Here is a 26913-nt window from a genome sequence, read left to right on the forward strand (position 1 = left end):
ACTCACCCAGTCAGAACCTTCCCGGTGTCTTTCAACTGGATAGTTTTCTGAGTGTCTTTCAACCGAGCACTTTCTCTGTATCTTTCAACTGAGAAGTCAGGTACCTTTTTTATCTACTACCGAATGGAACTCAGGATTGCCAACCAAGATGGGAGCTCTGAGACTCAGGAGAGACTCACCCAGTCGTCTGGAGTCACTGAGGGGGCAGAAGGCACAAGGGGCCCTCGTTGGTACCAGGGCTCCAGATCCTTGGAGAGTTCAGGTGAAGGAGAGAAGACTGCTCTGGGTCCCTTTGTGGTCACCAAAACTGTCAACTGAAAGAAAAACGCACAGTGCGAGAGCTGTGGGTTTCAGTTTTATGGCGGGACCTTACTATATATGGACTATTGCCCAGGAAACAGCCACTCAGTAGCTCTGAGAAGCCAGTATAGATATGATTTTGGCCTGGGAGTGTATGCAGTCAAGCACACATCTTGGTAGAAAATGACTGCTAGTTGCGAGGATCAGATATCTCAGTTAATGATTTTAGTGCTTTTCTATGCATGGGAAGGTGCAAGAATCTGGGTTCATTAAAATTTTTTCCTGAGGTATCTCTATCTCAGGAGCTTGTTTTTCCAAAGCACAAGTGCCCTTTTGTTTTTTCATCCTGAATGCATTTCAGGGTGCACTGTCCGTCAGCGACTGCACTGGCTAATGACTTGATCCTTGTAGAGCTGGATGGTGGGCAACGTTCTTTGTCTTGCGATTTCTTCCGTAGCCTTCAGGATCATGCTCTGCTGAAAGGCCTCTTTGGTTCATGTTCACAAAGCCCCATCTTTCTGAATATTGTCTCTTGAGCTGCTGCCCTCCCCTGCCCCTTCACCCCCGGGGCCTGGCTCTGACAGCATTTCCCTTTCCACTTTTGCCCCGCTTTTTTTCCATCTGAGGCATTTTCGTGCTGGAGCCCGCACATTTGCCTTGTCCTGGCTGGAGAGCTTGGGCGGTGCAAGGCCACAGAGCCCCACTAGGGGGCATGCGAGCCTCAGCGGAGCACAGGTGGGGCCCCATTCTTGCCACCTGCTGGGCTGGCCGGGACTGTCAGCTTGTCCAGGAAGGACCCCCAGCTTGGGTTCGAATCTTCGCACCCGGTTTCTAAACGCGGATAGAGGGGCAGCAGGCTGCTAACCTGGCTGTGGAGCCAAGCGGATTTCTGCCTTACCCAGCCTGCCTCCCTCTCCAGCCCCCCCTGAGCTCAGCTGCTCATCCTGAGGCCTGGGAGGGCGTCTTCTTCTTTCAGCAGGAAGGGCAGCTTCAGGGGAGTCAGGAGACCAGGTTTCTAATGGACCCCTGAGTCGGCCCTTCCGTTTCCTTCCCTGCAAGGTGACGAGGGCAGGCTGCCTGTGGCTGAGGCCCAGAGACGCTGAGAATCACCAGCAGTGACTACTCAGCGGGGCTGCACCTTGTGTTAACCTTTGATGTGCATCCTCTCAGCAGCCCTTCAACCCCCAAGTTTAAACAAGGGGAGGAGACTGCAGGGTGGGTAGTTCAGCGGGTCACTCAGCCTGGGGAGGTGGGGACAAGACTTGCACCTGCTCTGATCTGGCTGCAGGGGATCCTCTGAGATGCCACTGTGGTACCAGAAATCGTCAGGCTTCAAGAGGCCACAGTCCTGAGAAAAGCTTGGGTAATCTATGCTGCGAATCCCCCTGGACTCCGGCCAAAGGGTTACTGCCCTTTGCCCCCTCCTGAACTCTGACCTTGCCTTGCAAGCGTATCAGAGGCTGAGGACGCAGGACACCAGGGAGAGCTAGGAGACCCCTGGGCTTTGTAGGAAGAAGCTGAAAATCTCACGGGCTGGGGGAGGGGGCACAATCAAGTCGGTGCTTTGGGTTGGTCCCAGAGTGGTGGTCGGGGGTACCAGGGGCCGAAGAGGGGAAGCAGCACTTCCTAAGCAGCTCGGCGGAGAGCTGCTCTAGCTGGTCACTCAGGGCGTGCCACCCCTGCTGCTCTTCCCTCTCCCTCTCCCCAGGCCCTCCGCACCCCTTCCTCCCTGTCCTGCCCCCGCCACATGAAATCACTGGGCGTCCTCTGCCAGACCGCAGTGGGCTTCTTGCTGCCGTGTGGGCTGCACGGGGACAGACCCTAAGTGTCGAGTTCAGAGCCTCACAGAGATTCCTAGCGCGGTGAGAAGGACACTGAGCTGCAGCGAGGCCGTTTGAAATGCCCTTTCAGTGCCACTCGGTACTCCCAGACCCTAGCGGCATGACAGGTTTGAAGCTAGACCCGGTCCTTGGTAGTGCGAGTGAGCTTTCCTTTTGGGGTCCCCAGTTTCCTTGACTTAATGTGCAGAGAATGTGCTAGGATCAGGTTGCCCGTGAGGGTCAGGGAGGCAGCATGATTTAGGGGAGTGGGCCGGGGCAGACGAGTGCTGCCCTCTCTGGCCGAGGTGGAGGGTGTGTCCTCTGCTCTGCTCTGGGCTGGGGGTGGAGGGGTTGGGGGCCGCAGGCTGGAACATGGCCCCGGGGTGGGCCCAGGTCACAGCAGGGCATCCTCTGCAGCTGAGGGAGACCGGGCAGTTGGTCATCAGAGGAGCGGCGCCGACCAGCGGCCCGTGGGCTGTGTCTGCCCACCGAGGCTGGAACTTGACAAAGGTGCCTCCGAGGCTGAGGTAGTTCCTATTCAGTTGCTTAACCAAACATCTTTTTGGAAATGCATCACCCAAGCCCACCACCACTTGCAAAACAGTTTTGTAGAGAGACTTTCTGCTCAACGCAGCTCTTTCTTTGGGGTGGTGTGTTTTTAAGTAGGCTGTGGTGGCTGTGAGGCCACTGAATGGTGGCCAGACTAGAGATTAAAGAGCTTTTATCCGGAAAGGGGCCGGTGAGAGACATTTGGTGCCTCAGGCCCTTTGCCCCTCCCTGAGAGCAGCCTCCAAGTTCCCTTTTGAGGAGCCCCTTCAGTATAGGAATCTCTGCCAGGTGACTCCTGGTACCCAGGTGACTAGGTGTCCCTGTCTCCGGATCCCCTGCATGATCAGGGGCAGAGCCACACCCTGGGCTCTCTCGGGACCGAGTCCTGAGCAGGGGGTGGGTGAGAGGTCAGTTGGAGGGTGTCAGTGGGGGCAGAGGGCTGGCCAGGCTCCTCTGGCATGCTCCCCGATTCTGTGAGCACCCCCTCGTCCCCACCATATCCTTCTAGGAGCTTCCTTGCTCTTCCAGAGCTGCTTCCGTGGCTCGGACCATTGATATCTCCCAGTGGATGTGGGGCCAAATGGAGTGGAGAAAGGCCCCAGCCCCGAGATGCCTTCTCAGGGCACAGTGAGGCCCGGCCGGTCCTCTCCCTTCACTAGACCCTTAAGTTGCGAGTCAGATGTCCTCCTCTGGCTCGTCGTTAAGGAAACCCAGGCACTGCAGGATTAGGTATGTGTCCAGGCTTGCTGGGGAGTCGAAGGGACTATTTCAGTTATGGGAATTACTTAACCCGCGGGAATGTCCAGTCCTGGTCTCTTACTCTCAGGTTAGAAGGTTAACTGATTGGCTGAAACGACTTGAGCTTTGGACTTTTAACAGCTGTGTGAACCCAAATCCCAAATCGGCTAGGATTTACTAGGTACCCACTTTGTGCAGGGCCCTGAGGTGGCACTGGTGCCCTTTGGGCTTGGCAGCCGGTGGTCCCTGCTCTCGGTCAGGTGGGGGGCTGCGAGGGGAGGGGGCACAGCTGGAGGGCTGGTGACGGGGCTCTGGGTCGGGCAGCCACACGTGCTGGCTGCTGTGCTGTGCTGTGCTAGGCGGTCCTGTGTCAGGGCTGCACCCTCTGACCGTGAGGCTGCAGAGCCCCTCGCCCCCTGGTAGGTGCCCCTTCCCAGTGGCACCCCCAGAGGGATCCACAGGGGTGGACCCTGGATCGAGGAGGCCGGGCACTCTAGTTCTCAGGAAGCAGAAAAATCATTATTTACAAAGAACATATTAAACATGCACGAGAGAAATCAGCCCTTGCCTCCCACCACCCCCAAGGTGTGAGCATCCTTGTGGGTCCTCATGAGTCAGAGCTGGAGAAGAGAGCTGAGTCCCACAGACGGGGGAGGGGGCTGCCCGGGTCTGGACCCCGTGAGTCTCTGCTTGGGAGGGATGCTTGCTTCGGGGCTCTGCCCTTTTGCAGCTTCCACACCTGGAGGGGGGCCAGCTGAGCTGCGTTGGGGTCTTTGCCTGGGCTGGTGAAGATGCGGGCAGATGTCCGAGCTGGCCTGCCTCTGCAGGGCAGTAGGATATGTTGGAAAGTCACGTCCATGGTCCTGCCGGGCAAGGACCTGGACGTTGTTTTCCAAGCAGTGACTGCAGAGCATTCTCAGGACAAAATGTCTGGCTCTTGATGTTTGTTCCTGGGTCGCGGTTCTGTGTGGTGAGAAGGAAGTGTGTCAGCGGAGGAAGCCTCATACTCTGGTGATGGTTCAGGGAGGTGGGGGACAGGGCCAAAGCCCCCAGCCCAACGTCAGGGGAGAGCGGCTTCTCCTTCCTGCTGGTGTAAGTCCATCAGGATACTCTCAGGGGTGCTTTTTAAAAAAAATCGAGGTATAGTTGATTTACAATATTATGTTAGTTTCAGGTGTACAACATAGTGATTCAAAATGTTTATAGATTATACTCCATTTATACTTATTATAAAATACTGGCTATATTCCCTGTGCTGTACAATACATACTCCTAGCTTATTTCTTTTATACATAGTAGTTTGTACCTCTTAAACTTCCCCTGCCCTTAGGGGCTCTTTTATGTAGTCTTCTGAGATGGAGTTTAAGGTCCATGACCCCTCTGCTCAAATGGCCAAATCGGCTCCTGTCGCCTAAATTGCTGATGCTTACTCTTTTCCTTTACAAGAGTCTAGATGCTCATCCCCCAGCCCCCCACCCAGGTCACGGATGGGCAGGGTGAGCAGAGGTGAGGAGCCAGGTGGCTGGCGCTTATCCCCAGCGCTCTGCCGGAGGCCAGGCTCACCTTTTACAGCCTCTGAGCCCCGTGCAGATCATAGTCACTGTCAGAGGAGTTATCGGGCTGGGTGGAGACGCGGTGCAGGGCCCCTTCCAGAGCTGTGGAAAGAAAGGAGGCCATTTGAGCGGGGTAATCCCTCCAGGCTACACAGAGAGAGCCCCTCAGAGCCAAGAGCCCTGCGGGAGCTGGAAGATCACAGAGGCTTTCTGAGCTGGTGGCTCAACAGCCCTGAAACTGTTGTGATCAAATCGGCGAGTGTCCTCTAATGATGCTGAACGCCAGGCGCCCTGCGGCTTAATTGTCAGCGCCGATCAGGGAGGATTCGATACAGGGCTCTGCGGGCCACTGATGGATGCTCTGTTCTGCCTCCAAGGGATCCGAGGGGCCTCATTTATTGAGAAACAGGTCCTTTAGGTCACAGCAGTGCTGGGGTTAATGATATCCCGGCACATTCTTCTCTCTAGCCGAGTGGCCCGGTTAACGCTGTATCCTGTCCATACCCTGCCGTGACCGGCTGTCAAAGGGGCAGTTTGATCCTCTGCCCCCTGCTCGGCCTCCCTTCTTTCTCCAGGCAATCATGTGACCCTCTGCTCGGCCCCTGCCGTCATTCCTAGGAGCGCCAGCTGGTGCTTACCTGGAAAAGCTGAGATCTGGGAGTTCCTGGGAGGCTGACTGTATTCGTTCTCCAGGTGGGAGGCCGTGGGGTTCTCAGCCTGGGACCGGACAGTCACCGTGTGGTTGCGATGGAAAGACACTGAGCAGATGTGGGAGATAGAATCATTAGACATGATGCTCTGTCCTCCTCCTCCCCAACGGGGGCCCAACTGGAATTTCCTGTTCCCGTTGTGTAACGTGTGGGTGGGGGCTGAGGGCCCCCTGAGCTCCTTCAGTGCATCCCTTTTCCCCTTTCTTCCCGGGAAGGCTCGTTCTAGCAGGGCTCAGACTTTTAGAGCAGCTTTGGGTTGGCTGGCAAGCTGACCGGCGGGCAGGCCATCAGTCAGACAGTCAGTCAGTTATCAAACATTCATCAAGCAGGGAATTGGAACACGAGTGATAGGGCAGATATGGTCCCTGCCCTCCTGGAACTGAGGGTCTTTATACTGTAAGAAAGACTTGACACCACAGAGCCTTCTTGAAGGAATTGGCCCTTGACACATAAAGTGGGGAAGAATGTGGAGTAGAGGCAGGAGGTGGGCTGTGGTTCTACCCACAAAGGGGGCTCTGGCTGTGGCCAGAAGGAGAGAGGATGGAGACCAGGGGTGGGGACAGGGCCGGCTGCATCAAAATGTCTTAAAACTGGCCTTGTAAAGTTGTTGCATGATAAAGACATTCCATGATAAATCTAGCTTGGACAACCCTTCTTAACATATGTCCGCTTTGGAGATGAACCACGCAAAAATGCCCATGAAAGTTCTGACAAGTCCTGAAGTAAAGAACCGTGTCTAGCTCTGCTTAACTCACTGATTTCCAAGTCTCTTTGATCATGGGCTCCTCTTCTCTGAGTACCACCCGTTAACACCTGTCGCCACAGTCACACCTTAGACGAGCACAGTGGAGCTCAGAGGCCTCAAGCAGCCACTGGCTCTGTCCATGGTCGGCAGAGACCCGTGACCCTGCTCCTCGGCCTCCTTCCTGAGTGCCGTGGCTACTGGCCTGGGCCGAGGGAGGATCCTGCCTCCGGGGCTACTTACTGTTCTGGTTCATTCCCGTCGGGCCAATCCACTGGCGCTGCTTCTTCTGGCGGACTGGGTGACAGACAGGAAAGGCACATCGGGGTGGGGGTAGAGGAGGGGGGTTGAGATAGGAGGGGGCAAGGGGGGCGGGAGACAGGGAAGGAGGGAGGAGGCGACAGGTGCATGCTGAGGGGCCGGTGCTCCAGGAGAAACCACCGCGGGGTGTTTAGAACCAGAATTAAGACCTGGGAGGGCACCAGGGACCCAGCCATCACTGCCCACCTCTGGCAGTGTGCAGCCTCTCTAATCTCACACCCTTATCTCTGAATGATTTCCTCCCGAGTTCTGCAAGGCCAGGATGATACCCATTACGTTCACAAGGTCTGCGGCCGCCCATTTGTTGTATGAGGAAACCAGAGTTCAGAGAGGAAGTGGCTCGATTAGCTGCTAAGTGGTGGAGCCGGCCTGGGACACGTGTCTTCTGGGGTCAGACCCTCTGGACCCACCACAGTCTAAAGAATGCCCGTACCCTCCCTTTGGGCTGGAGTGGGTCCCAGCTGGGCCCTGGATGTGGGCGAATCAGTGGTTTTCCTGACTTTTCTGTTTGTTACTTGGTGCGGAGAAAGGCCGGGGGGCAGGAGAGGGTCAGGGCTGGTTGGTGAAGCAGAGGTGCTCCCAGCCGGCTTTCTGGAGGTGGGAACCCTCCCCTGTGGGGCTCGTGGGCAACCCGTCCAGTCTCCCCATGCAGGGGCTTGAAAGGGAGGAGGTTCGGGGCACCTACACCTACATTTCTTCACCAGCTTCTTGTAGGCGAGAGGGCCACACACGACCAGCAGCACTACCGCGAGCACGAGGGCCAGGATGATGCTTGTCACTGTACCCGCACCCAGGCCCGCTGGGCTTGAGTTCTGGCCTGCAGGAGGCAGAGCTAGGTCAGTCCCAGCCTGGGAGGCATCAAAACTGTCCGTTCAGAGGCAAGCTCCCGGCTGGCTGGCTGGCTGGCTGACTTCCCCCAGGAATTCACCAGCATGTGCAGAAGGCAGTTTTCTATCTGCTGTCTCTCCACCCATCTCTGAAATTCTCTGCTACCCGTTCATTTATCCACCATTTACTATCTAACAGTTGATCATCCGGCTATCATTTGACCCTCCTGTGACCAACTCTTTACGTTTCCACCATTTTCCAGTTACTTGTGAGTGATCACCTTGCCATCATATACAAATAGCCATCCATCCATTCATCTCTCTCTTTTCTGTGTTAGTCAATTACCATGAATGTAGCAGATATGTACCCCTCTCCCTTGCTTTCCTATTTTCCATCTGGAAGAGCAGAAGACGGAATGAGGGTTCTGTCATTCATTAGCTGCCTGACAATGACGGCCGGTCTCCTATTGATGGTTCGTGCTCACAGCTGTCTGAGCACTCTTGTCCCCTCTCCCCTCGTTTGTCATCCCTCCATCCTTTCCTAGGGCTCTCTCTTTAGTTCCTGGGGCCTGTTCTTCAGACATGTGCTCATTGACTGAGTCTTAGAAGGAAAATCCAGAACTGCCCTCCACCCACCATGGGCTGGGCCCAACTCACAGGTGACAAACACTCTCTTGCAGTGGGATTTTTTCTGCAGAAGCTGGTGGCACTGGGACAGCTTCCCCGCGGGACAGAAGAACCCCCCGGAGGTCTTCTCGCCGGTGTCCAGCAGCTGGTAGGAGCTGACGTTGCCGCACTGCTGCTCCTGGCACACGTCCTCCCACCTCGCCACGCCCTTGACTGAGGGGCTATCGCACAGGGCGTCCCACTGCTTGCCCTGGCGCACCTCCACGGAGCCTTCACATGTGCCGCTGCCCCCCACCAGGCGGCTCTGCACCTTGGGCTGGAAATCTGGGGGGAGAGCAATGGGCGGTGAGGTGGCGGGCTCGGTGGGAGCTCCCTGGGCCCTGAGACTGCATGCCTGGCCACTGGGACCCCGTGACACTGGCAAAGTGGGGGCCCTGGCAGGGCTCGGCTCTCGGGGGTCTGGGTACCACGTGGGACTGCCTTCCTTTCTGCCTTTCCCTTCTTCCGGCATCCTCCCTGGCATTTTCCCCATCAAGCCCCGTCCCTGGCGCCTCTGGGCAGCTGCAGCAGCTTGGGCACGTTCGGTGAAGAGGCTGGCAGGGTGGCAGTGCCCGTCAGCAACCACCAGCAGGGAGTCGCCCCCCACCCAGGTGGCAGTAAGAGGAGTGGGGAAATAGGCTCCACCTGGGTCCGCTTCCCTCTTTGAAACGTCCTCTCATTCTCTTGCTGCTCCTTGAGAGCTGGGAGGGCTTTTCAGAGAGGGGAAACTGAGGCCCAGAGATGGGAAATACCTCCTGCTCTGAGTCCTGGAGATTCGCAGGTGGGACTGAATCCAGGAATCCTGCTGCCCAGGCCTCAAGCCTGGAGGGACCAGCTTTCATAAAAGGACCTGGTCCAACAGAGACTGATTCATTTCTGCTTATCAGGGTTGGGCCTGGAGGCCCACATGTGCTCGGGTTAGAGCGAGTTGTGATCTCAGCAGCTTTGGCCAGTTTCTATAGCAACATCCATCTTCAAAGCTCTAGTAAATCTTCTATTTAGAAAAAAAAATTCAAAGGCAAGACTTCTGGGTATGGTTTTGCAGGTTGTAACCTACAGGAGGGCTCCTAGCAGAGGGGTGGGTGGGCCTGAGAGCCAGCCAGGTTTTTCCATGAGGCCGAGAGATCCTTGGGGGCTGCTTCTGCCTGGAGGGGGCAGCGTCTTACTCATTCACACCATGTGTCCAGTGGTTTGGGGGCATCAAACCCTGCCTGCAGGATAGCCCAGTGGTCCAGAGCAAATGCTTCCCAGATGTGTGCACATGAATCCCTGAGACTTTGCTGAAAGGCAGATCCTGATTCGTAGGTGGAGGGTGGGGCCTGGGAGTCTGTATTCCTAACCAGCCAGATGAAGCCGATGCTGCTGGTCCAGGACCACACCTGGAGCAGTCAAGGCTTACACAGCAGGCTCTGGAGTGATGCTGCTTGAGGGGAAACCCCAGCTAGTGCTCTATGACACTGAGTAAGAAATTTAACCTCTCTGAGCCTCAGCTTCCTCATCTGTAAAGTGGGGATAATAATAGCACCCACCTTCGAAGCTTGTTGTGAAAATGAAGGAATGCCCTGACTAGTCCCCAACGTGATGTAAGCACTCAGGAAGTATGACTTCTTAGAGTCTGGACTTCACTAGACCATTTGGTGATAGGAGCCCACTACGTCCCAAGGCATGCTGTGATTATCCTTATTTTGACCTGTGGTCCCTTTCCCCTCAGTTTCCCCATTGATCCTCATTTGGGGATCCCACAGACCAGCCTCTGGGCTCCTGCCCTCAACCACACCGGCATCGCCAGTCTCTTCCGGTTGGTGGCCTGTGACTCGGGAGCCTCCGCAGGAAGCCCTCTGGGGCCCTGCTCTGGCCTTTCTCTACCTGCTGTGCCTCAAGGACCTCCTATGTCTCACCATCGTTCCAACATCATCTGTCCCTGGGATTTATAAACTCCCCTCCTGCAAGGCTGGTTCCCTCCAAGCGCTCCATCCTGCTTGGGCCCTTGACACAAGCCGCAGTCCGCCAAACTCACCAGCAGACCGTGCCTCCTCCTGTGAGTCCTGCCACTTCCCCGTGTGGCAGCCGAGCATTTGGGCTTGTTCTGTGTTACTTTGCAGAGATGCCCGGGGCATTGGGTGTGAGTGTGGCCTCCCCACCCCATGGCCACCCTACCTCTTAGAGGCCAATGATCAGCCCTCCATGTCCCTTGTGTTCTCCGTAGCGCTAGTGCCCTGTGCTGCATGTAGGGCTTTCAGGAACGTGTGGTGACTGACCACATGGGGGCGCCCGTGAGTCTTGGCCCGGTCCCACTCACCAGAACAGATGAGGCCAAGAGCTTGGCCTCCCTCCTGGGGCTGAACTTTTCTGAAGCACTGCTCCACGGAGGCACATCTTCTGTTCTGGATCTTCCACCGGATTGGCAAGGGACCGCTCTCTCCTGGCTCTAGTGTCCTGGCTGCCTCAGTCTCTGGCAGAGGCTTCAGGAAAGAACCACACTGGAGGGCTGCACAGATGAGGTTCCCCAGGTCCTGGATCCCGTCCTGGGACTCGATGCCGACGGTGCCACCCAGGCTGCCGCTGTAGAACTCCACCAGGCCTGCACACCGCAGGCCCCCGGGTCGCGCCACCAGCTGCAGCCTGGGAGGAGCTGGGGAGGTGGGGAGGGACCTGAGTGCTGACGACCAGCAGCAGGGCCTTTCTTGCTCTGTGGTTCTAACACACAGACGAGTGAATGACTGGCCGACGGCCCTGGGAGGTGGTGAGGTCCCAAATATTGGATGGAACATACGCGACAACCTTTCATGCTTATCTGAAATTTAAATGTAACTGAACATCCTGTGTTTTTATTTGCTAAATCCGACACCCTACCCCCAGGGCCCTCAGAATCCTTTTACCTGTGGGCTCCGGAGTGGTCACGGGCGGGGGGCTCGTGGGAAGAGGTGTTGTCCTCAGTGGCTCTGAAAAAAGATGCTCTGGTTAGGGAGGGGGCCGGGACCCTGGGAGGGAGGAGGGAAGAGTAGGGGGTGTGGGGAGAGTTGGGGGCAACAACCGGCCATGTTGAGAAAGACCTGGAACTCATGATGTAACTACCACGGGCCCCATTAAGCCCACTTGACCCACATGTTGTGTCTAAGCCTCCTGCGAGGCAGGCAGTACTGGCCCATTTTACAGTTGGGAAAACAAAGGTTAAGAGGAGACAATGAAGTTAACCGTTGGCAGAACCAGCTCCTCGACCTTTTCCATCCCCAGACAGGTGCCAGCATGCCCTCAGTACTCCCCCTCCAGTTCCCCACCAGTGTATGTTTTTGAGAGGGTAGTTGTAAATCGGGGACCCCTTCCACCTGCCTGCTCAGGCCCCAGATCACAGGCGTGGGCAGCCTCCTCGGGGCTGGCGCCCAGGCCCAGGGAACCCACGGGGCCACCTAGTTACCCACCTAAGCAGATCAGGGACAGAGGGTCCCCCTGGTTTGCCTTGCTGTCGCTGCAGTTGGAGAAGGACCCCAGTTGTCCGCGGCAGGTGATCTGGCTCTGGGGTCGCTTCCCTTTGAAGTGACGGATGTGGGAGAGGAGCAAGGGCTCCCTGCATCGCAGCGTCTGGCAGAGCTTCCAGGCCTGACCGGGGTCCTCCCGGTGGAACGGGCGCAGGCCCCAGCTCTGGCTGTGCACCGTGTACCACTCGTCCTTGTAATTGACCTCCAGATGGCCCTGGCACCGCGAGCCGGAGCCGCTTAGTCTCACTGTGAACCCTAGGGGTCGAAGAGGTGGAGGGGGTAGTCAGGCTGGAAAGGGCCCTCCATGTGGGCCCCTCCCTGCACCTTCCCCGTCTGGGCCCCACCCCTAGCAAGGCTCTCTCTGCCCATGGGCTGCCTGCTTTGCTCCTCCCGTGAGCTTCGTCCTCTGGGACCTTGCAGGGACTTTCCAGAAACTCAGGCTGATGCAGCTCCTGATCCGGGTGGTCCCTTGAAACCAGGCCAGGAGGATGGGGCTTGAGACCTCGGAGCCCAGGGAACTCGGAGCAGTGAGCGAGGGGCTCTCAGCACCCAGTGTCCTGCAGGATCGCCCCTTCCTGGAAATTCTGTTTCAATACACCCCAGACAGGGCCCAGAGCCTGATTTTTTTCTCTCTCTCTCTAACTTTTATTTTATTTTTTTTCTGTTCATTTTTTTAATTGAAGTCTAGTTGACTTACCATGCTGTGCCAATCTCAGCTGTACAGCAAAGTGACTCAGTTATACACAGACATTCTTTTTTTTAATATTCTTTTCCATGATGGTTTATCCCAGGAGACTGGATATAGTTCCCTGTGCTATACAGTAGGACCTTGTTCTTTATTCATTCTAAATGTAACAGTCTGCATCTACCAACCCTAAACTCCCGGTCCATCCCTCTCTCTCCCTCTTCCCCCCTTGTCTCTAACTTTTAAAATCAATTTTATCGAGGTACAACTTACATACAAGGACATGCACTCATTTTAAGGGCACTTGTTCAATAGGATTTGACAAATGTATACACACCTGTAGCCCCCGCCATGCCCTAGACAGAGAATATGCCCATTACCTGGAAGTTCCCTCATGTCTCTTCACAGTCGATTTCCCTGAATCCAGCCTCAGGCAACTACTGATCTGCTTTCTGTCACTAGAGATGAGTTCTGCCTGTTCTCAAATGTTACATAAGTGGGATTGTACAGCAGGAACGATCTTGCTAGAGTTTGGAGCTAGGATGCCATTGCAGGCTTCCAGGTCCCCGCCCAGGGCCTACCAAGCCCTCTGTGGCCCCTTCTGGTTGCCTGGTAGCTTCATGAGATCCTCTCGCCACATTTATCACCAAATACGTTCAGCATGATGTTATCTCAGGAAATGTGAAAAAGAGAGGTCTGTGGTGAAGTGAGTCTGGGAACTGCTGAATCTGAAAATGCTTAACAGAGTTCCTCATTGCAGGACTTCTCAGAGCCTTTACTAGGCCAGTGTCCCCTGTCAGGAGTCTGCAGTGGGTGATGTAGTGTTGCCTACCCTTCGTCCAGCGAGTTCCGTGTAACCCTGTTTGGGAAACACTAGCCTCTAGGATTAAAGTCCAACCTCTAAGGCAAGACATTTCACACACTTTACAATCTGGTGCAGCCTCTCTCTGCAGCCCCAGCTGCAAATGTCTCTGGCCAGGGAGCATCTGGCAGGACTGGGCAGGAAAAGGACTTTGCAAGGTGCATTTATGGCCAGTATCTTTTCTGTGCCTGGTGAGTGGGCCATAATAATAATTAGCATGACACCTAGCATTTGTGGGGTGCTTTACAGCCATCTAGGGCATCTATCTGCAAATGGGCCTCTTAAGCGTGCGTGCATGCATGTGTGCATGTGTAGGGGGTGTGGGCTGCTCTCTTTCTCTCTCTCTCTCTCTGTAAGGTGGGATTTGCTCCGACGGAGGGATGGCAGGTCCCCCTAGAGCCTGGTGGAATCGTTCCACGCCCCCCTCTCCACGTGGCTCTTCCTTACCTTGGTCCTCTAAGTTGAACCCTCTGAGGCCTCTGAGGCAGGAAGTGACTGCAGAGAGGAGAGAAGAGAGTCAGGAAGGGAAGTGTCTCTCCTGCTTCGCCTCACCTCTACTCACAGCCTGATCAATGGTCTTTTTGCCTCCAGCCACTGTCGTGGGCTTCAGGGGCAGGGATTTTCATACTACAGATGGCAACCCTTAGGCGGGTCGTGAAACCAGTTTAGTGGGTTGCAACCATCAATTTTCCTTCTTGTGTTAAAACTTTACTTTTTAAATGAACATGCAGTATATTCCATTTTCTTTTAGTGCACAATTCTATGAATATGAACACATACACAGATCTGCATAATCACCGTAACCATCAAGGCGTACTACAGTCCCATCACCCCCCAAAATTTCCTCGTGCTCTCTCTCTGTAGTAATATGCAGCATTGCAACCATCAATTTTTAAAAAATCATGTAGTAACACAACCATCAGTTTTTAAAAAACTGAAATGGACTAGAATAGAGAATGTCAGAATGCATCGTGTTTTGTGAGGATAAGCCTCACTTTGTGTGTGTTGGGTGGCAATATAAAAACATCCTGAGTGTTGCTTTCAATCAAAAAAAGTTTGAACGTCATAGTTCTAGAGAGCTGAGAAATGAGCCAGAATGGGAACCCAGAACATTTGTTACTTTCTAGAATTCCTAAGGCAGGTTAAGAATGATAGCAATTTCTCTTTAACAGCTCCCAGTTCTAGAGGAGGAAATCAGAGCTCAGAGAGGCAGAGGGGCTTGCCCAAGATCACACGGTCAGTTGGTGAAGGAGCCCAGTGGACTCGGGTCTGGGGGGAACTGGCCTCCCCTCTGTCCTGGCGCCTGCCTGGGCCCCTTCAATAGGAATGTGGGCCACTGGGCAGTCCCGCCTCCTCCCAGCCTCATCTGACTGTGGAGCAGGGGCGGAGGGGTGTCAAAGTGGCTCATTGTCCGTGGCCGGCCCATGTGTGGCTGGGGCTGAGGTTTGATCTGGGTGGGGACGGGTCGGGAGGCACGCCTGTATGGCCTCAGAGCCCACCCTCCATGTTCGCTGCCCGGCTTTATCAGTCGTGGAGCAAGTGTTTGGTTTCCATGTGCCCCAGGGCTTGCTTCTCAGTTGGGAGCTGGGGACAGCATCGGTCAGGGTGAGTACTTTATATAGTAAATGGCTGTGTTTAAGTTTCCTTTGAGAAATTGTCGCTGGGTGCAAAAAGTCCCGTTTTTGCCTGAGTGTTCTGAAGCTGGTGGTAGAATTTTAAGGGGAGTCATGCCCCACCAGCCTGCCCTCTCCCTCCAACCAAGACTCCTTGTAATTAAGTTGTGGCCTATGGTAAGTTTCTTCCATCTTGGCAAGAGCCCGCCATGGTTGCCCCGGGAGTCCTGGGCCTTGGAAGGGGAAGGTATTTCTCACACAGAGGGCATGTCGGGTCCAGAGCAGAGGCCAGAGCTCTGGCCTGGGTTGGGAGGGGGTTGGCCAGCTGTCAATCATCTGATCTATTGCAATGGGCAGGGCAGCCTCAGGAGGACATGGTGAAGATGCCCGGCTAGCTTGGTGAGAGAGGAGGCAGGGGACCCTTTGTCCTGCCCTCACCTCTCACTCCTGACCTTTCACTCCTACCTCCTTCCGTACCAGTTCCCAACATGAATGGGGCTGTACACCTTTAGGGATTCATTTCTTTGGCTAAATCCTGAGGGCACTTATGGGGATAGGGGACCCAAAGATCCACTCTTTGGTGCTGAATGTTGCAGGATAGGTTTTCTGGCACTGATGCCTTTCTCTGGGTCTGAGTACCAGCTCTGCCACTTCCTTAGCCCCTATGAGCCTCAGTTTCATGGTCTGCAGTATGGAAGCAAGAAAGGGACCAGCTTCATAGCGATGTTGTGAGGATGAGATGAAATAATCTATGCAAAAGACAGCCCAGTGCCTTCCTGGCTGGTGTTCAGTGCTCAGAGCTGGTGTTGCTGGTTGTGGAGCTGGCTGGGCCCGGGGCAGGTGTGGGCAGGACTGCAGGCCTGCTGGGGAGTTTTCCCAGGGGCAGGGGTCCCTGTCTGGACGCTTGGAGAGCCAGATCACAGGGCTCGCCACCTCCCTTTCCCACCTGGGACCTTCGCAGTCCCAAAGTCACCACAGTCAACGTCCGTTAACAGCAGCTACCAATTATTGAACACCTACTGTATACTCAGCACTGGGCGAGGGGTCCTTACGGATATCGTTCATCTTCCACACGGCCCCACAATTTCAGTTGAATATGTTCACAATATAGCTGTCGGGAGAGGCAAGTGCCCTGTCCCGGGTAACACCACTAGCAACTGGCAGGGCCTGGATTTGAACCACGAGTATGCCTTCCAAACCCATCTCTCTGTTTTCTGCCATCCAGTTGGGCCTCCAAAGTGTCAAATTCAGGGAATGGACAAATGAACAAATGAGCAGAAATGAACATGACCTTGACCCTGATCCTGGTGCTGGAGTCCCCAGACCCTGAAGCCCCTGGGGACAGGGACTGGGCCTGACCATCCCTGTAGATCTCACACAGAACAGCCAGAGAACATTCTGAGGAAAGACTGCACAACATGAGAACCAAGAAAAATTCTAAAAAACAAAATGCCCTGTGGGGAAAAGGCATCTACGCATTCCAGGGCTTCGCCTCCCTCTGGGAGCCTGACTGGCCTCAGGTGAGCAGCATTTCTTGTCTTGTCCCTCCATCACCGTCACTGTCACCACCACCATCGCCATCACCACCATCACCATCACAACCATCAACACAGTCACTGTCACCATCACCACTGCCACCATCATCACCATCACCATCACTGTCACAGCATCATCACCATCAACACAGTCACCATCACCACCACCGGTACTGTCACCATCGCCATCATCAACACAGTCACTGTCACCATCACCACTGCCACCATCATCACCATCACCATCACTGTCACATCATCATCACCATCAACACAGTCACTGTCACCATCATCAACACCATCACCACCACCGGTACTGTCACCATCGCCATCATCAACACAGTCACTGTCACCATCACCATCATCACCACCACCACCACCACCACTACCATCATCAACACTTTTATAGTTGTACTTTCTCCTAGGCATTTTTATACATTAACTCTCTCAAACCTCACCACAGCTCTGTGAAGTGGGCACTATTATTTTGATCTCCATTTTATAGATGAGGGAACAGAGAGATTAACTAACTTGCTAAGCAACCGATGAAGAGTGGGCCCAGGACTCCAAGCCAGGCCATCTGGCACACAGCCTGTGCTTTTGACCGCTGGGCCGAGCTGCCTCCCTTCCCTTCAGAGGGAAGGCTGCCACGGCCTGCTCCGTGTTTTACCAATTCCTGCATGTTCCCGCCGCGCAAACCTGATGAAGGAGAGTGAACTTGTGATTCCCTTCAGTCAGTGAAACATACTGTGGGAAGACTTTCCATGAACTTGCTGTGTGATCTTGGCAAGTCATTCAACCTCTCTGGGCTTGGTCTCCTCGTCTGTAAAGTCAGGAAGTTAGAGCTCACCCTCCCTCACCTTCCTTTCGGTTCAAACTTCCATGATCTCTAATCTTCAGCTCCTGACGTGGCTCAGCGGCAGGCAGGCAGGCAGGCGTGGGCACGTGAGACGTGTGACTGACTGGGAGCCTTCCTGGGTGCTGCTTCTTCCTGTCTGGCCGGGGATCCGTTCACGTTTTGATTGTCCACAACTTACTTTCATTCTTTCAGCTGCTTCTCACAGGGATCAGATCAGGGTTCCCCTGAACCCTGCTGGCTGTGCTCGGGGTCCCTCTGACCCCCTCCCTGGCTACAGCTTAGCCCGGCCCCTGCGTGCAGCCCCGAGGCCCAAGGCTTTGCTGCTGCAGAACCTGCAAACAGAAGCCTGGGGACCCTCGATACCAAGAGGGACGGAGGGCACAGAAGCGTCCTGCCATTCCCCAGTCTCTCACCCAACACCACACGCCGAGCAGCTGGGGCCAGGCCCCTTCCCTCCCCTGCCCACCTTTCCTTGGAGGCCCCACTACTTAGGGCTTAGACTGGCCAAGCCAGGGAAAGATCAGGGCCAAAAATCCAGAGAGACAGTAGGAAGGCTTTTTCACTCTCCCCGAGCCCCTCTCCTCATCTCTGCCTTTGCAGAGATTTAACCATTTTGACTCTGCCTGCCCTGACGAGGTCTCAGTGAGGAGTAAATGAATTCCTGAAAGAGGCTCTGAGACATTTACGTGCTCAACCCCTCCCTCCCCTCTCCTCTTGCATCCCCCCACATTCTGGATGGTTCTCTCTTTGGCTCCCTGTACAGCAATACTCTGGGCCACGTCAGGCCACGTCAGGCCACAGATGAGTTTTATTTGCTCAGTGTTATAATTTTTTTTCTGGAGCCCATTGTTTTGAAAGGTTTCTTTCTGTTTTGTTTCTCTTCTTCTTTTTTTGGCCGTACTGCGCCGCCTGCGGGATCTTAGTTCCCCAACCAAGGATCAAACCTGAGCCCCCCTGCAGTAGAAGCACAGAGTCTTAATCACGGGACCTCCAGGGAAGTCCCTTACTTTTCTTTTTTTTTAAAAAAATCCCAAGATCCAGATGTTTTTGAAAAACAATATGCTCTGGCCACGCGGGGCTGCATCCCATGAGCCTCCAGGGCAGCCTGTTCTGTCCTGGTTTGCCAGCGCCCTCGGGGCACCCTACTGTCACCCTGCATCTGGAGAGCCTCAGCTTCAAACACATGATGGTTTCTGCAGTGAAACATATGAATTTTCACACTAAGTGGGATGTGTCAAGATTATAAATAGTCTCCTATTCATTCAGGTCAGGATTTGCCTGTAAGCGTTTGCCAGAAATTTGCAAATTTGGGGGGGTTTTGGAATTGCAGATGAACGTTGGTGAACCTGTATTATCAGTCCCACTTTGCAGCAGAGCCAGAACTTGGCCCAGGCTGCTGGCTTCAGAGCTTGTACCCTTGATGCCACCTCTGACCCACTCATGGGCCTGCCTGAACCCATGAGCACCTATGCTTGCAGCCCTACACACTGAGAAATGGAGGCAAGAGCGTGGCCTGCCGAGGGTCCAGGGGGCACCGGGGTCCCAGGGAGGAGCTGGGACTTTCCTGATGATAATAATAGTGACAGCGACCTCTTACCCCACGCAGACCCCAAGGGTTGTTCACGGGAGACCCCATTTCTTCCCGACAGCCTCAGTCAGGGGGGCTGTCATCACTCTGTTTTCCGGATAAGGAAACCGACAGACTGATTTAGTGCGGTTTGGAAGCCTGATGTTCCATTTTTTCCATTAACGGTGATTCCCTTTAACAGCCCGTAACATTCTTATCAATTTACAGCAAACACAATATGTCGACTGCCTTTTGGGGGCATTCTGGATTTTCCTTCCCTCATCCTCTGCTGAGAGGCTGACTCGGAAGGCCAAGAACTCCGCTTTTCTGAAACGACTCTCATCAGTGGAGCTGTGTTAACCTGAATCTGTATCAGGGCTTCAGGGAAACGAAGATCACAAAGGGCCCAAATTCCGTTTCTCGAGTTGAGCACCAGATGAAGTGGTTGGTTTTTGATCAGGAGCCTTTTTATGTGCAAAACTTGTAGAAAATCACACTGGGCGGGGCTTCCCTGGTGGCGCAGTGGTTGAGAATCTGCCTGCCAATGCAGGGGACACGGGTTCGAGCCCTGGTCTGGGAAGATCCCACATGCCGCGGAGCAGCTGGGCCCGTGAGCCACAACTACTGAGCCTGCGCGTCTGGAGCCTGTGCTCTGCAACAGGAAAGGCCGCGATAGTGAGAGGCCCGCGCACCGCGATGAAGAGTGGTCCCCACTTGCCACAACTAGAGAAAGCCCTCACACAGAATCGAAGACCCAACACAGACATAAAAAAATAAATAAATAAATAAATAAATAAATAAGTTAATTAATTAAAAAAAAAAAAATCACACTGGGCTTATGCCAGGAGGAGCCTGGGGGCTGGAGCCTGCAGAAGGAAAAGCGGATTCAGGTCTCTAATCTCGCTCACCCGGGGTCTGCGCCGATGAGCGATAGTGAGCAGCTTGTGGGCAGAGTGGCCTTCGTATCTGAATTGCAATTCCACGCTCTCCTTGGCGGCCTCGTGTGTCTGATTGAATTTGCATGAGTTTCACGCCACCGTACGTGACTCCACTGTCACAAGGACAAGGCCTCCTTTCTGTTCAGATCTTCACATATCCCAAAGCCTGCACAGGGGCTCGTCCTTTCCATGCACAGCCCTGTGAAGAAGGGACCGAGCTCACCCCTATTTTCAGATCAAGAAACCGAGGTTCAGAGAGGCTCAGTGACTTGCCCAAGGTCACAGAGCTCGCTGGTGGTAGGGTCGGTGCAGAAACCCCATCACCATCACTTGACAGGGCCCCATGGGGCTCTACCACTGGGAGACCCCAGAGCCCGCTCGCCCATGGTACAGAAGGGGGAAACTGAGGCTGGGGAGAGGGAGGAGCTCACTCCGGAGGGGAGTCGGTGGCAGTACAGGGGACCCTTGCTGCCTCTGCCAGTTGCCACCAATCTGCTATCCTGTTTCTACCACATCTCTCCCAGCTGTGCCCCAGGGAGAAGGGAGTATCAGGGTCCCTGTGGGAGCCGTGTGGGTCAAGCCCCCCCAGGGGTACATAACAATGATGAGGGCAGGGGTGGTGACAGTAGTAGTTATAGAGGAAGTGATACAGGGCCACGATTCCCTATCTGCAATTCAAAGTCTGAAACCAAAAGTCTTTTCTGATGCATTTGGCAGGAAGGCATTTGTGTCTTCAGCGTGCGAATTCGGTTTCACTGCAGAAGTGGGAATGTGTTTGATTATGGCCTGTTGCCCGGTCTGGAAAATTCTGGGTTCCCAAATGCATCTGGCCAGAGGCTCCAGATAAGGCTTGTGGACCTGGAGAGGTGAGAGGTCCCATTTCTCTCCAGGTCACTCTGCCCCCTTTCTCCTCTGCTTGGCCCCTGGGTGCCTTGAGTTCATTGGAGAAAACGCTCTGTGCTCATGGAGGCCTCCACAGCTGCCTCGCCACCAGCCTGTGTGTGACGGCCCCTCTGCCTGCAGCCGTCCTCCCCGGGACCACATAGCATGCTGCAATCACTCATTTCCTACATGTATTTACTCAAATATTTTCTCGTGAGACCCACTGCAACCTCCTGGGATACAGCATGGCCCCCGAGCTCCCAATCCCCAACCTCACATCACTTCGTGACCTCCTAACATCCATATGATCATTGATTTAGCTTCTCTCCGTCTGTCTCCCCATCACACCCCAACTACGATGTCGGATGCACCTGGACAGGAATTTTGATTGTTCATTGCTGTGTCCCCAGCACTTAGAACAGTACTTGGCACATAGTAGGTTCTCAATAAATACTTGCTGTCTGAATGAATGAATGGACCAGATTGAATGAGAGCAATTATCCTTTGAGAGGGGCACAGTGGTTTTCCCCATTTTATAGATGAGAAGGCTGAGTCTCAGAGGGGTGTTCTTGTCATTTGTGAGTGGCCAAGCAGAAATCGAACCCAGATCTGCGTTGCTCCAAAGCCCCACAGGCCTTCACACATGTCTGCACGCAACACAGGCACACATATAGCAGGTACACACACAGCACACACACACACATGCTCACCAGGCACCCCCAGGCACCCACATTGATGCACACAGAATAGGTGTTCAATCAATTTTGTTGGGTGGAGTTGACGTCCCTCCCTGGTCCCCTGGTCACTGCAGGGAAACCCCTCTGAACTGTAGGCGCTGGTCAGAGTGACCAGAGGGGCCAGTGCCAGCCCCTGAGCCGCCAGGTCCCTCTGCTACCCGCTGGGAGTGGGGAGCTCGGGGTTGCTGGGGGCCTGATTCTTTGCACCCAGAGCCAGCAGGGGCCTCAGCTCTGCAGCTGGGGCCGCGGGCCGGATGGCGGGCTCACACTGGGCGTCCCCTCTCCTCTCCTCTCCTCTACTGTGGATGCCCAGGCCCCCTCGGCCTGTCCTGCCCGTTGCCTTCACCCTTGATGTCCCCTCTGCCTGGGACACTCCTCCCACTTTTCTCTGCCTGGCTGGCTCCTTCCATCATTGGGGTCTCAGATGAGACATCACCTCCTCAGAGAGGAGCCCCTCAGACTGGGAGCCCCTTCGAACGTGAACTTGGTAAGTGTCTCAGCCATTGCTGTTTCCTTCGTTGCACTGATCACAATATTTAGAAATTTGTAAATATTTTGGGTGCGCCCTCCATGAGGGTGGACTCCTGTGTGGTTCACGGCTGTATCCCCAGAGTTTTACACAGAGCTGGACACATAGTAGATGCTCAATAAATGTATGCGGATGAATAAATGAATGAATAGCTAGCTTGTGCAGGAGGGCTGGGGGAGAGAAAGACTGATGGCTAGGCTCGAGTCCTCCCCACCAGATCCTGACTCACCTTGTTTCTTGCTGACTCTGATAATAATAATAATAAATTTATATAATAAATAAATTTATATGATAAATTATATAATAAATAAATTTATATAATAAATGAATTTATTATTATTATTAATGCTTACTGAGCACTTACACAAACCGACATTCCTATTAAAACTCTGGATTCATTGATTCACTTAATCCTTATAAATCGCTATGAGGATTATTATCCTATTATTAATTATAATTAATATTATTATTATTATTATTATCGCTATGAGGATTATTATCCTATTATCCTATTATCCTATCCTATTATTATCCTATATCCTATTATCCTATCCCATTATTATCCTATTATTATTCCAATTTTGCAGAAGAGGAAACTGAAGCTTACAGAACGGGTCCATGGTCACCCAGCTGGCAAAGGGGGGACCAGAATTCAAACTGCTAAGTCCGTGACTTTCCCAAGCCTTAGTGCCAGCTTCTGGAGTCCCAGTGGCTGGGCCTGAGCATCCGGGCAGTGATCAGGGCTGCCTCCATGCCCCACCTTCAGCAGGTGAGCCCTGGGCAGGTTGGAGCTCAGGGCAGCTGCAGAGGGAAGCAGGCTGTGGGCATCTTCATGTACCAAAGGTCCCCAAGCCATGGGCACAAACTTGATGGCCAGCCAAGAGGCCGCAGTGTTCCCAGGGCTCTGGCGGTGAAGCATCTCTACTTGGAATGTCTTGAAGGGTGCCTGTGCTCTTTGCCCCCAGCCGCAGCCCTGGCCCTAGGTGTCCCCAGCCCTTGGAGGCTGCCTGTCTGCTGGTGGTGGTTTTGTCCTGCAGCCATTTTCCTACTCGTGGGAGTGGCTTCGGTGTGTCTTTGCTCTTGGCTAGGGGTACAGAGGGGCCTCCGTGAGAGCAGGAGCACTGGGCTGGGGTGGGCTCTGCAGCTCACTAGCTGCTCCCCCTGGATCTCAGTTTTCCATGCTGTAAAATGGGGACAATGGGCCCACCTGCTTACTAGGCTGTTGTGAAGCTTTCAGAAGAAAATGGCTTTAAAAGTATTTCTTAAGCTGTGACCCGCTGAACAATGGGAATGTTTGTTATCCACCAGTTACACACACAAACACACTGGGAATCCTGTGCTCCTGGGCTTCCAGATGGTTCCCATACTCTGGTGAAGGCACTGCCTCCAAGGCTTCCTGACTCTGGGCTCCATTAGGCCTAGTCCTACCAGGAGCCTCGCCACTGATGGGGTTCAGGGGGAGGCCAGCAGAGCAGGAATCCACCCCCACTCCCAGGGGGCTTGGCTAGACTCCTGCCCTGCTGGGGTCAGAGGCCACAGGTGAGGGGTAGGTGGGGAGCTTAGGGGCCTGGTCCTTGGAATCTCCAGGGCCAAGGAGGCCACAGCAGCTCCTCAGGAGGGCCCCGTAAGCAGCGGGGTCCATCCGTCAGCCTCTGCCTTGGGGACAGAAGGCACTTTGTACCTCCTGCAGCTCCATGGAAGAATAGCCACGAGAACATGTGTGCACATGTGTCATCGCCACATGCATGGGAGAAGGCAAGTCTACATTTGGAGGCCATGTTTTGCCCATGAAAACACACACACGTACACACACACACACACACACACACACACACACACACACCTCTCACACACACATACACCTACACACCCGTTTTCTAGGAGGGACTGAGGCCCCCCACTAGGCAGGCAATATCCCCAAGTCCCTTCCCTCCAAACTGGGAAGCCGCAAGCTGCCGCCTGTTCTCACCTGTTCCCGTCCCGAGTCAGTCACCTCTCTCACCCTGCCACACCTTCCAAAGCCTTGAGAAGTGGTCAGATCTTACCCAGTTCACCCTCCCTGCATTTTATAAATAAGGAGATGGCGGCCCAGAGCGGCTCGGACCTATCTGAGGTCATACATGGCCAGGCTTAGACCCCAGGGCTCAGGTCACGAAGTACACTGCCCCCCGCCCTCCCCTCCCCCCCTGCTCAGGATCCTCCCCACTGGCCAGTGTCGGTGACGCCCCAGCAGCAGGGCTCCGGTCCTGAACTAGCGTCCCAAGGCCTCAGGGATGGAGGACTGCCCTTTCCACCGTCTCCCCTCCAGCAAACAGTAGGCCCCAGACTCACCCACCCCTAACCTTATCCCCAGACAGCCTCTCCAGAGGCCCCAAGTCAGTTCTACAGTGGCCCCCGGGGAAGTGTTCAGAAGCCCCTCCTCTGGGTCTGGAGTGACAGTAGACCCACACCTGGCTGGCAGGCCTGGCTGAGACCCATCTGGGATGAAACCAGAGTGACTAGGGACTAAGGTGTATGTCTTTGCCATCTGCTCGACTGTGATCCAGTCCCCACCCTGCCCTGGCCCGCTCTGCCCAGAGCATATCAGAACTGCCCAGGAGATGGTGAGTCTCCTGTCCCTGGAGGCATCCAAGTAAAGGCTGGACACTCAGGAGGTGAGGGGGGGTAGCTGCAGAGGGAAGCCGGCCTTGAATGAGGGCTGGACAATTTGATTTCTAGGCTGAGGGTCTGATCTTGGCATGGATTCCACCTCGAAGGGGACAGTAAGGTCCCCAACAGTGCAAGAGAGAAGCAGAGGTGGGGTCCTGGGGGTGGGACAAGCAGGGCCAAGAGCTGAGCTGGGGCTGGGGGAGAAGACAGGGATCCTGGTGGCCCCAACCCTCTGTGGTGCTCCAGAGAGGTGACATGCGGACCTGAGTCAGACTGAGGGGATCTGACTCTGGCATCTTCTTCTCTGTACCCTGAGCCCCGGTACCCCAGCAGACACCCCAGAAGGGGTACTCACCCAGCAGCCCTAGCAGGTACAGGGCGGCCAGTGGCGGATGCTGAGACCCCATGGGCGCGGCCTCCTCCTGCCTCAGCCTCGGAGAGCTCGGCCCCTGTAGGTGAGGGTGTCTGGCCCTGTGTCTGCCTCTCCGGGAGAAGGGGGAGGGGCGGGCAGGCTCATGCAGGGGTGGGACAAGGGAACAGGCAGTGTGGGGCCTGTGTCATCGTGTTTGAAGTTGAAACTGTCAACTTCCTCCTGGGTAAAACCATCTGCCCCAGTTCGAATGGCGGCCCCGGTCTCTGCCAGCTTCCTGCCCGGGGTGCCTAGGCCTGGGGCAGTGCCCTGACCCCACCATGCTGGGACAGGGCTGCGGCCTGGGGGAGCCCTGAGCCGGGCCGAGGGGAGGGAGGCCTGGGGGGGGGTGTTGGGAGAGACGGGGGACACGTCCCACCGAGAGGTCTCTGAGCTGTGCTGGGGTGATGAGTGAGAGGTGGGAGGTGGTGGGCACCGCCCCAGTCCTTGCAGCAGACTCAGCGATGAAAAACCAAACCAAACCCTCCATCTCTGCTAGCGGGATGAGGTAGGAGTTGGAGGTGAGTCCCCGCAGGTGGCATTTCAGGAGCAAGCACAGGAGCGGGCTCCTCCGTGGACCCTGGGCTTGCGTCAGGGCGCGTGTGTGTGAGAGCTCAGTGTGGATGGCGTGACCTCTGTGTCGACGTTGCTGAAATAAACCCCGGGCTGCTGAGGAAGAGGAGGGGTGCCTGGCATTCTGCAAAGCAGATGGGGGAGGCCAGCGACTGACCAGGGAAAGGCTCAGCCTCTCTGGGGCCTGGGCTCAGGTCCCTCACTCCAGGGTAGACGGACCCCAGACCCAGGCTCCTTGGGGCTTCTCGCAATCCGGGCCATGCCAGGGGTGAAGTGGTTCGGGGACATGACAGTAGCCGAATGTGAAGAGTTGGAGGGTAAGGGTCTGAGCCAGGCCTCCCAGCTGCCCACCCCCATCTCCACATCCCCTCCCCCAGCAGCTGGGGGCCCTCTAGGGCTGGGGGCTGGGGGTCTCCCTCCCTGGGCCCGTGAAGTTGTCTCAGCAGCTACCCAACTGCATCCACTCAGCTCCCAGCATCCAACACTCCCCAGTCTCCGCTAATACGGGGCCAGGAGGGTGTTGGGGTGCTTGAATCCATTCCCTAAGGAAAGGATCAAGGCCTGGGATCGAGCCCTGTTATAGGTGTGATTGGGGAGGTGCACCCACCACCTCATACAGGATTCGGAGGCGCCTCCTCCCCTCCCCAGAGGTGATATGGAGGCCTCAGCCAGCCCTTCCCAGCCCTGCACCTTCCTACTCCCCCCACTCCCCCTACCCCTCCCAACCCGCCCACTCTCACATCCATCCTTCCCATCCTGTGACTGGAAATCCCAGACTTTTCATTCCTCCCTTCAATTGTTCATCCAGCAAACCTTTGCCCCATGCTAAGCACCAGAGATGCAGAGATGGAGACACGTGGTCCCCACTCTGCTTACACTCCGAGGACCCTCTGGATAATTTTTCTCTTAAAGACTCGGTGTTGGGAATTCCCTGGCGGTCCAGTGGTTAGGACTCCATGCTGTCACTGTTCTATCCCTGGTCAGGGAACTAAGATCCTGCAATCCTCGTGGCGTAGCCAAAAAAAAAAAAAAAGACCCTGTGTTTAGGAAGCTTTTATTGGTCACACTAGTGGTGTGTATTAAGTGGCCCTTCATGACCCTGTTACCACACTCAGTTTACATAACTGCAGCCGGGAAGGGAGAAGGGGTTTTTATTGAGCACCTACCCAAGCTGGGGGGCGTGGCCTCTTCCCAACCACCATGGGAAGTGGGTGGAGTTTTCCATTTCACAGACGAGGAAACTGAGGCTCAGAAAGTAAGGTACTTGGCCTCAGGAGGTTAAAACTAAGATTTGAACCCACATGTCTCTCACTCCATAACCCTTGCCACTACCCTCCACCCTCACTTACTAAAAGCAAAGAAAGCAAACAAAAAAT

At 54.9% G+C, this 26913-nt stretch overlaps 1 protein-coding gene across 2 annotated transcripts; it reads right to left on the bottom strand.

Annotated features, from left to right (window-relative positions):
• Nucleotides 1-3964: 3964 nt before the first annotated feature.
• On the bottom strand, nucleotides 3965-25015 carry CD5 (CD5 molecule). Of its 2 annotated transcripts, none has more exons than XM_007174455.2 (11): nucleotides 24911-25015; nucleotides 13697-13744; nucleotides 11646-11957; nucleotides 11106-11168; nucleotides 10526-10858; nucleotides 8218-8511; nucleotides 7425-7550; nucleotides 6656-6709; nucleotides 5599-5718; nucleotides 4971-5062; nucleotides 3965-4370 (listed from the first exon to the last, which is right to left on the bottom strand). In XM_007174455.2, the coding sequence occupies exons 1-10, from the start codon at nucleotides 24960-24962 to the stop codon at nucleotides 4974-4976; spliced, it is 1491 nt and encodes a 496-aa protein (XP_007174517.2). In that variant the 5' UTR covers nucleotides 24963-25015; the 3' UTR covers nucleotides 3965-4370; nucleotides 4971-4973. The 2 variants fall into 2 exon arrangements, with proteins under 2 accessions (XP_007174517.2, XP_007174516.2); XM_007174454.2 differs by having other exon boundaries at nucleotides 3965-4528.
• Nucleotides 25016-26913: the final 1898 nt, after the last annotated feature.

This window comes from Balaenoptera acutorostrata, chromosome 9 (genome assembly GCF_949987535.1).
Source record: "Balaenoptera acutorostrata chromosome 9, mBalAcu1.1, whole genome shotgun sequence".
Classification (NCBI taxonomy): domain Eukaryota; kingdom Metazoa; phylum Chordata; class Mammalia; order Artiodactyla; family Balaenopteridae; genus Balaenoptera; species Balaenoptera acutorostrata.